At 54.2% G+C, this 10,308-nt stretch overlaps 2 protein-coding genes across 2 annotated transcripts in view; one reads left to right on the top strand and one right to left on the bottom strand.

The window, feature by feature from the left end:
- The first annotated feature begins 3,560 nt into the window (after window positions 1-3,560).
- LOC136004451 (RNA-binding protein NOB1-like) lies at window positions 3,561-10,200 on the top strand. The gene is given in 11 exon segments (XM_065660935.1): window positions 3,561-3,804; window positions 6,234-6,348; window positions 6,753-6,804; window positions 6,876-7,008; window positions 8,206-8,411; window positions 8,790-8,881; window positions 8,883-9,003; window positions 9,324-9,421; window positions 9,549-9,585; window positions 9,588-9,692; window positions 9,931-10,200. Coding segments are annotated over 11 exon segments (1,473 nt in total).
- Window positions 7,111-10,308, bottom strand: part of LOC136004208 (nuclear factor of activated T-cells 5-like) — a 219,307-nt gene continuing 216,109 nt past the window's right edge. Inside the window, exon 16 of the mRNA XM_065660496.1 lies at window positions 7,111-7,551. The gene's annotated coding sequence lies outside the window, so the exon portion shown is untranslated. The remainder of the gene's footprint in view (window positions 7,552-10,308) is intronic.

Here is a 10,308-nt window from a genome sequence, read left to right as displayed (position 1 = left end):
AGCCTTTGCTGCTGGGGCATGCAGCAGAGCTCCCTTGACATTACATCCCTTGACATTACAGAGGAAGAAGCTGCAGCTTTCCAGAGGTTTGGGGGGGGGGTTTGTTTGCTTCTGACTTCCTGGAGGGTCCCACAAGGCCCAGTTCCAGCAGCTCTGCCTGGGGCACAGCAGTAGGGAAAGAAAAGACTGTGCAGGATCTGTAAAACCCTGGCATGTGGTTTCCTCCAGAAACAGAAGCCTCTTGATGGAACTTGCAACTCCAGCAGCGAGCAATAAAAGCAAGCACTTTCATTTGTGAGCTGCAGCCTGGCTCACTCCAGAGCCTGTGCAGACATCCACTACTCAGCACACAGTAGGACCAGGAAAAAACAGCAAGGCCCAGTATTGGTTTCCACACAGACTGTGGTGCAAGGCCAGACAGGGTTGTTCTTTGGGCCTCACAGGAGGAGCAGGTGAGGAGCTCCTGGAGCCTGGGAACAAAGAGGTGCCTCTGCAGCAGGCAGCAGCTTGGGGGCCAGGGCAGGGGGCTGTGCCATTATGAATTAGCTGTTCTACAGGAGCCTGGGAGCAGCTCAGCTCTGTGCAAGTCTCCAGCTCATTTTCTGTGATTGATCATCTCCCCAGCAATCCCCTCTGAAAGTCCTGCCTGCCAGAGGAGAGGCCCTGAGGCAACTGCCAAGGTGGTGGGAAGCACTGTGAGCCAGAAAGCAAGGGTGGACCCACCCAGAGCAGGAGCTCCTGTCTGACAGATCAGGCTGGTAGCTCCAGCAGGCCCTCCCAATCTTCCTAGGACCTCAGGCCTGACCAGGCTCATCACTGAGCTCTTCTTCCAGGCTCCAGGCCTCTTAGCTGAGAGTCTTCCACCCAAAGTGAGGCCTGCTTGGCAAGAGCCAACAGGAAGAACAGGGAGAGCTCCAACATCTTCCTGGCAGGCAGGAGCCCTGCATGCACTGCAACAGACATCACCAGCAGAAAGAACACCACTCCTGCCCAAAAGCAGAGCAACCAGAACAATTCTTTTGCACCAAGTAGAACAACTACAAGAACATAAACCAAAGGCCACTCACATATCAGTAACTTACAGAAAACCTCACCAAAGCCATAACAAACGCAGCTAAGCTAGAAAGTGGGTCTGCTGCCCAGCAGGACCAACACACTCCTGCTGAGTGCTTTCCAGGATGAAGAGACAATGGCCAGGCCCCCACCAGCAGCAGAGGGCACATGCATTTCTCCACCTTCCCCAGGCAGAGGGTCATGGGATGCATAAGAACATTAAGTGTCTGACTTGGGATGGCTTGAAATCCCAAGTGCCCTTTGCACATCCTTGTATGACCTGCCACTTCCCCAGGCTGGCAGGCAGAGGGAACAGGCTCCCCTCTTCTCAGCAGGTGAGGAGCCCACTCTAGGAAGGGGTCTCCCAGGAACACAGGCTCCCATGGGACCTCTGGGGGATTGGCAGCAGTCTCTGGCCCACTGAGAGCTGCAGCAAAAGCCAAGCAGCAAGTCTGCAGAGAGGAGGGAATAGGCTCCAGGCTAGACAAGATGGGCAAACAAGAGCATGTGGCTCTACAGCTTTAAGAGCCCTCTCTCTCAGCACACAGCATCTGATATGTTTTTTCTGGTGGATGTTAACAGACAAGCTAGAACAGCCAGTTGCCTTTTCCACTCATTTTCCACACAGCCCCCTGGGAGGTCTGCTAATGAAAGAGCCGATTGTGCCCCTGCAGAGGAACAGGCAGGTAGGGTGGGAGCAGCAGTGGCTCCAAGAGCCCAGCATGTCATTTGCACACCTCGGGAAGAAAAAGCTGCAGGGGAGGGTGCCCTGTGGCAGAGACCCCTACTGCAGGCTGCCTAGGCAGGCAGCCTAGCCCTGCAAATACCTGGGGCAGGTGTTCAGGACCTCATTGGCTTTGCAAGATGATGGTGGTGGCAGCAGCAGCACAGCTCCCCATGAAGCTTCCCCAGCAAGACAAGGTGCTTCCACACTTCCCCAGCAAGACAAGGTGCCACCCAGGGGCACAGCAGCCTGTCCACACAGGGGACACCCTCACAGTTCCATAGCTGGCAGCTGGCAGTGCCAGGGAAAGCAACTCACCCCAGCCCCTGACAACTGGGGAGAGTCCGAACCAGCCCAATATCACCCCAGGGCACAGGAGGCCCCTCTTCCTGCTCAATACCAGGTCTGTATCTCACAAGCAGCAGAGCTGTGCTTGGAAAGAGAATAAACCTTTTCCAGCCCTGTGCAGCTGCTTGCACAGCCCAAGCCCTGAATGGCTACCTTTATGCTGCAGCTGCTGTCACAAGCCACACTCTGGAGACCACAAATGGCAGCAAATAGCTGTGGGGTTTGTGTTTCCATGCAGGCTGCAGCACTCTGGCTAACAGAGGAGGTATAGCTCCTGTCACATGCTGGCTCCCCAGCCCTGACAGGTGGCCCAGGGCACACAATGTTGCTTCGTTCCCCTCCAGGGAAGGGACTGCAAAGGGGCTGCTGCAGTTACCACCTTTCCTCCCCACCACATACCTCCAAGCAGGTGAGGGGCAGGACCTTGTGGAGCACAGGACCCCCAGGCAGGGCAGAGGCTGGGGACCCCCATGGGGTCTGGCTCATACATACATTTTTCACCACTCTTCAGCAGGTTGCTGAGGCTGACAGAGGCAGTGTCCAGGAGCTCGTTCCTCAGGGTATGGCAGCTCCACACCTTCAGGTCCAAGTGGCTCTGAGCTGTGACATTCCTGCAGAGACCAGAGAAGGGGTCCATCACTGTGGCCTCAACTCTGATGCTGGGTAGAGGCACCCACCAGCTGAGGTTCAGCTGCCCCCAGGCCAGCAGTGCCCGCAGAGAGGCAGTGTGGCAGAGCCGGGGCCGCAGCTCCAGGTGTCGGAAGCAATCTCATGGCCACGGGAGGACCAACACGGCCCTGGCAGGGCCATGGAGCCATGTCCCAATGGCAGCCGAGGAGAGGAAGCAGCAGAGCCCAGCCAATAGCTGCCCCACTTACCTGAGTGTCCATCCATAGGATGCAGGGCAGTGCTGCCATCCCCAGCCCCTGCTCCCCCCGAGAAGGTCTCCCACCCTGGGGTGCAGGCAGAACATACAACCAGACCAGAAACACCCAAAATCCAGGTTCTCCACCATGGGGCTCCCCACCCCATGTCCGGCAAGGCAGCAGAATCCACCTTTCACAGAGAGCTGGGACTTCTCATAGGGTGGCCCGGCCCTGGCCCTGCTGGAGCTCACAGCGGCCATGGCATCACCCCTGTCTGGAAGCAGAGAGGGAAGACACCCCTTAGCACCGCTCCCACAGTGTGGAGGAAGCCAAGGCTGCACTGGGATCCCAGGTCAGCCCCTCTGAGCTCAAATGTAGCCCAGCCATGACTGCAAGTGACCCACATGGCAGGTAGACTTGGCAATGGACAGGTACACACCTGGTGAACACAGGTTCCCTCTCACTCCTGACAAATCAGCCCTGCACCAGAGGCAATGACAATGCTGCACCCTAGGGAGACAAACCCCTCTTCAACAGCACTGCCACAGCCTGAGGAAATCTGAGCCAAGATGGGCAGTGCTCAGCCCTCTGGACACCTCATTTTGGTGGCTGCAGCTCACCCTGACCCAAAGGTGGCTGCTGATTACAGCCAGCATGAGGAGCAAGCAGTCTCCAAAGATACACTGTCTCACACCCTGCTCTACGCTGCAGAGCAGCAGCACACACCAGCAGTCTACCCCAGCTCACCAGCAGCAGCACCACCACCAGCTCACCACCAGCAGCACAACCACCAGCTCACCAGCAGCCTGCATGGCAACCATGCAGGGGATCCCATGGAAAGGATGAGGCAGTGACACCAGCAGAATAGAGGAAGGTACAGTCACAGTATGGGGAAGCAGCCACATCCCTCAAGGACAGTCTAGGTCTCTTCCTAGCAGCAAAATCCCACAGGAAAACTGGTCCCATCTACTCTAACACACTGTGGAGAGGATGGAGACACACAGCTGCTTCGAACACAAAGATCACACTGCAGAGCAGGCTACAAGCCCAGATCTCCAATTCCCCAAGCACTCACCACTTCCTCACTCTGGCACCATGCCACTGTCACCACAGGCACAACGCTTCCCCCTGCCCTTTCTGCTGCAGCTTCCCCCTGGAATCATTCGCCAGGGACAGGGATCAGGCAGGAAGGATGCAGGCTGCAATACCCAGCAGAACACATGGCTGGGCCAAAACAACTGACCATGGAGTAGAAGGATGAGGTCACATACCATGCAGAAGCACAAGGTGCTCTGTCTGGGACCACAGAATCAGCTATCACTTGTCCTGTCCTCCTGAGCCTGTGGGCAGCACTCCTCTCTGCACTTCCTAGGCAGAAGAGCTGGAGAGGCTGTGCCTATGGTAGGTATCAAGGTCACAGACCAGAGGGTCCCTGCCTGCACAAGCCCTTGACACAACAGGGCAGAAGAGGGCATTTGCTGCCCATCCCTGGGCAAGAGCAAAAAGGACTTTCAGTCCTGTTGTCCGGGGCAGTGACAAGGGTTCAGATGGGGTTAAATCTGATCCTCTCCCCCCAAACCACCAAAGCCAAGGGCACCCCTCCTGCCTGGCCCTGGCCTGGAGCACCTGCCAATTTGATTGGGGGAGGGAAGGACAAAAAGGGGAGAAGAGCCTATCCAACATTCCAGCCTCTATCACCTCCCTCTTTGCACTGGAGTCTCTCATTCCTACCCCCTCCCTACACCATAATTAGACTTTACCAAGCTCCATCCCAAAGCCATAATCCTTTTTTAACCCCCTCTTATGAACCAGTGTCTCTGCCCTCCATCCCCTTCTCCATGCCAGCCCCACACAACCTGACCTCACCACCCCCAGTATGGCAAACCTGCCCAGTACCCCACACTCTGCCCAGAGCCAGCCTATGCCTGGTACAATCCCCACCTCTGTCTGGAAAACCTTGCCTGGTACCACACTGGCCACTGTCTCAACTCTATCAGATAGAGGCAGGAGGCTCACTAAGACATGCTGATCCCCACCCACTCACCAGTGGAGGAGAGCTGACTTATGGAGGGAGATCTTACATAAGACTAAATGCACTTGCTATTACTACAGTTACTCCTACTGCCATTATCCCAGCCCACAGATCACCCTGACCTTCCTTCAAGTTACTGTTACCTCTTTATGTTTGTTATGACACTCCAGCTCCACATCACTGCTTACCTCATTAGTGCCATTAAGAAGGCCCACAGAACACAGGTACATGCGCCCGCTGGACCGACCAACAGCAAAACTTGTCCTTCGAGGCCTTTCTCATGCCACTATTAGCAACCTGCACCTCAGGTATTGCGCTAAGGGGCAAGGGCCCTATTGTGGTTTAAGCCCAGACATGCAGCCTCTCTCTCACTCCCCCCCTTCCTCCCCCCACTCCCAGAGGGATGGGGAGGAGAATCAAAAGAATGTAACTCCCACAGGTTGAGATAAGAGTTCAGTAACTAAGGTATAACACAAACCCACTACTTCTACCACCAATAAGAATGATAAGGGAAATAACGGGAAGAGAATACAACCGCTCACCACCTGCCGACCAATACCCAGCCTGACCGAGCAGTGATCAAACCCTTCTGGGTAACTGCCCCCAGCTCTACATCTTGGGCATGATGTGCTGTGGTATGGAATACCTCTTTGGTCAGTTTGGGTCAGGTGTCCTGTCTCTGCTTCCTCCCGACTTCCCCTCCTCCCTGGCAGAGCATGAGACTCACAAAGTCCTTGGTCAGAGTAAACATGACTTAGCAACAACTAAAAATATCGGTGTTATCAGCGCTGTTCCCAGGCTGAAAGTCAAAAAAACAGCACTGCACCAGCTACTAAGAAGGAGAAAAATGACTGCTACTGCTGAACCCAGGACAGGCCCATAGTGGGGACTCTGATCCCTGCCTGAGCATCTTGTGACGTGCAATACCCCCAAGAGCCAGCCACTGCTTTCCTCACCACACCCCTCCTACATAAGAAGCCAACAAAGACCCATCCCACTTGGGCTGCATCTATTTTTTTTATATTTTTTTTTTTTTTCAAATCTTGACTCTTCCCATTTTCTCTTTGCCTCATTTCTCTGTTGCTTACTTTGACGTCCCGGATCACGTTAAATACCTCTCAACCTCCAGAGGACCCCCTCCATGCTCAGGGCGCAGCTTTCCACCCTTCCTGAGCTAGCCTGGTCCCGGTGTGCTCCCTCATGCCTACAGGTTTCTCTCCTTCGAAGGACAAGGCCGCCTCTCCCCAGCTTTCCCTGCCTGAGATTCCTACTACCGACGGCCCACCCTTGTCCACCAGAGCAGGAGGCAGCCCTGCCGCCTCCCTGTGAGCAACAAAGGCTGTCCGTCCAAGGGCACCACAAAGGGGAAGCAGCAACCAAGGAAACCCAGTCCAAGGAACCCGCCGCCCAAGGCTGAGCCTTACCTCACCAAGCCTGGACCAGAACAGCACCCGCAGCCCAACATAACATCTCATCTCCCTCTCCCCAAGCCCTAACCATCAGACAGAAGCATCGCATCCAGACCAAGTCTTGGTTTGCCCCACAGCCTGAAATACCAATAACCACTCCACTTCCAGCTACAGCATCCTCTGTTATGTGACATAAATCGGTTACCTGACCACGCTGCTTGGAAGCGGTCATGCGGGTTGTGGACGCTGTCACTCCCGGCATACTCTGCATGAGACTACAGCTCCTAACATGCCACGCAATGGGGCTATGGGGTGTGCAGGGTGCACATTGTGGCTGACACCAGCATGTTCCTGAGCACTACCCCACTGCAGGTACTGGGGAGCACCTGGAGGGATTGAGGGAAACCGGGGGATCTGGCCCATGCTGACGGTGCTGCCCGCAGGACATCGCCCAGAACTTGTACATTGTGACTGAGGTGCTGGCCGAGATCCGGGACCGGCCGGTGTGTCATTGCCTGGCCGCACTGCACTACGAGCTGCACCTCCGACGCCTGGGGCCCGATCTCTTACTCCTCGGTAAGTACCAGGATGGTCCTGCGGAGCCCTGTAGCATGGCCCAGGCATTGTGCCTCGGGGTGTTACCATAAAAGACAGTCGAAGAAACTCTCTAAGACTCAATTTGGAATTTTAGAAAGCAGCATTCTTTATTGCAGCGCTGGGCGCATACGCGAATCATTTCGCAAAGGTGAAAGCACCCGTTACTCACCAGCAGCGGCTTATATATTTAGCATACTCATGCATATTTACTTTTTTTCATGAACTAATTATAATATTTGCATTTTAATTACGCATGCACTTTCTTGCTGAGTGGGGGTCTTTGGTGGTCTCTGTCAATCTTCCTGTGTTTACTGAATGATCTCAGTGCTTGCACATGCTCACAAGGTCCTAGTGCTGAGTTAGCAGTTGGTAGGTCCTTGCTTCTGTTCTGTTCCAGTCTCGCTCCGTGCTGCATGCCACTCTGCTATCTTGAAGGTTGGCATCCTTTGTCTTATTTACTGTCTCCTTAGTTGTTATCAGTCCTGTGATGTTCCTTCCCATCAGCCAAACATTTCTTTCTCTCTATGTGTTAGCAAGTTAGAACAGTTTGGCCTATTCTACTATGTTAAAGGCACACACATTATTGTTAGTTTAAACCTATTATTTAAGCTTACAAAGGTAAATAATAATGAAATAAGGTTTCTAATGTGATTTTTAAATTATTTTTGAATTGCAGAATCACCTTATTGTGAAGGTGCCACCATATCATGACCAGCAAATAACCTCAGCTGTTTCTGTGGGAATATATGTGGTAACCAATGCTGGAAGATCGCATGATGTGCAACCATTTACGTACACTCCAGACACATGTATGTGAAATAGAAAACTGGAGGAAGGAAGGGGCAGTTTTACCTGCAAAGCATCTTGGTTTTGATTTTCAGCTGGACATTCCTTACTCCCTACATGTCAGCAAATTAGAACAACTTGCTTTATTACATTTTTATGTAATATAGTTACTTTACTACATTATGTAATATTACTAATTATGTAATAATTACTTTACTACATTAAACTCATACACATTATTGTATTTGATATATTAGCTTAAACCTGCAACTTAAGCCTACGGGGGGGGGGGGGGGGGGGGGAGCAGGGGCTCCCCACTACCCAGACGAACTGCTCCCTTTCCTTCTTTGCCTTCCTCTCCTTTTTTTTTTTTTTCCCCTTCCCTTCCAGTGACTGACTTTTCCAATAAGACTAGGGACCAGCCCGGCCTCTCAGCCATCGACCTGCAGGTTCTTGCCCTCACCTGCCAGCTGCGGGCTGAGACCAATGGCCCCGGCTGCCTCTGCTGGGACCCCCAAGAGAAGTTGGGTCTGTATATCTTCCCCAGGGATGGGGCCCCATCCTCAGAGTCCTCCAGCATCCTGGTCCCTCCCCAGGTGTGGCTTAATTCTGCCCTGTGGCACCCCAAGGTCCCCCCTACACCTCACTGGCTTCTTCCTGCCCTCCAAGGTAAGGGACAGAGCTGCAGTGCTCCAAGGTAAGGCACTGGGGCTGGGGATGCAGCCCTGCAGAGTCCCTGGGCAGCAGTGGGCAAAAAGCCCTTATCCTGTGTTCCCCCACACCACAAGCACCCAGGGAAGGTCTCAGCCCAGCCCCTGAGAGCTGGTGAGACCCCCTCTCCAGCATTGAGGAGGAGCTGCAGGAGCTGATGATGAGACCCACTGCCTCCTCTCCTTGCTGGCTGTGCCACCCCTGGTCTGGCTGGCATTTCTGACCTCCACTGCATGTGCCATCACTGATTGTCTCCACCCCAGAAAGCTCAAGCCACCTCTGTTAGCCCAGAGACCCCTGAGGAGCACCAGAGCTCAGAGCATGAGTCCAGTGGTGATGAGGAGGACAAGGAGGAGTGATGATGAGGGTTGGATAACACTCAGCAACCTCAAGCAGGTCCATCAGGACACAAGGCACTGTGATACTGCTCCTGACATCATCCAGGTCAGCTGCATCACCATGGACTTCGCCATGCAGGTAGGTGCCAATCACTGTCTTGCATGGGATGGCTCCAGACTCAAACACGTGGGGGATGGTGGATTCTCAAAATTATTTGAACCTCTGGGATGGTTAAACCAGCACACAGAGACAGAGGAGTCCCCAGACAGGCTGAGCGCAGCTTTGCGACAGCCTCTTTTATCTTAAACCCAGCCCATTCTTTCTGTGGCAGAGGCTCCTGTACAAAGCCTGTTGGTATAGCTCCTGTCAGCCTCTCTCTTGCCTGGGCTGGCAGACCCTGGTGAAAGCTCCTGGCAGTCCCAGCTCACAGGATCCTGGTTTCTTCCTCCTTGTTGCAGAACATGCTGCTGCAACTGGGCCTCCATGTGCTGGCGGTCAATGGCATGCTGATCCGCCAGGCCAGGAGCTACATCATGTGCTGCCACAGCTGCTTCAGGTGAGCATGAGTGCGCAGAGCCATGCTGCCCTCAGCACAGTGCTTGCCAGGGCTGGGTGGATGATCCCCTGTTCCATGGCCTAGGGAGCACTAAACTTCCCCCCCCTCCCCCATCCCTGTCTTGCAGGACCACTTCAGATATGACAAAGGTTTTCTGTCCCCACTGTGTGGTAACAAGACCCTGAAGAAGGTTGCAGTGAGCATCAGTGATGATGGGAGCCTCCACATGCACTTCTGCGGTCCCAAGGTGCTGAACCCCTGATGGCTCAGGGTGTTGGGTGCTGCTGCTGGGACAAGAGCCTGGCCTGTGGCCAGGGGGGTTGGAGGGAGCCATCAGCTGGCAGGAGTCAAAGTGAATCCATGATCATCCTCCAGCTGTTCCACCCGACCCCATGGTTTTTGGGCTTCATTTGCTCAGTTCTTCTCTAGAGGCCTGTAGTCACCTTTAAGTACCTGAAGGTGACAAGTTGCCCCTGAAGTGAGTTTAACGACTGCTTCTCTCTTGGCAGTACCTGCTGCCAGCCCCCAGAGGAAGGAAGCACGCCAACAACCCTCACCTGGTGGAAGACCAGCCCTTCCCACAGCAGTGCCTGTCCTGCAAGGCCAGGCAGAAGATCAATGTCTTTGACCCCAATTACATTGCCAGGGTCTCACCCTTTGTGGAGAATGACATCTATAGCTGCACAGGCAACCTCCAGATGCAGGATGTGGCTCTGGGCACAGACAGGAGGTGCCTGAACCCCAATGCTGTGACAAAGAAGTTTGTGAAGAAGAGGTAAAGGGCAGGAGGGGTCCTTGCAGTCACTGCTGCAAGGGAAGGACCATCTGCCTGGGTGTTGCATGTTGCTGCCCGATGGCTCCAGGAAGGGGCAGGGGCTGGGCCTTTC

Source organism: Lathamus discolor, chromosome W (genome assembly GCF_037157495.1).
Source record: "Lathamus discolor isolate bLatDis1 chromosome W, bLatDis1.hap1, whole genome shotgun sequence".
In the NCBI taxonomy this organism is placed as follows: Eukaryota; Metazoa; Chordata; class Aves; order Psittaciformes; family Psittacidae; genus Lathamus; species Lathamus discolor.
The sequence above is the reverse complement of the archived record's forward strand: the minus strand, read 5'-3'. Positions and strand labels throughout refer to the sequence as shown.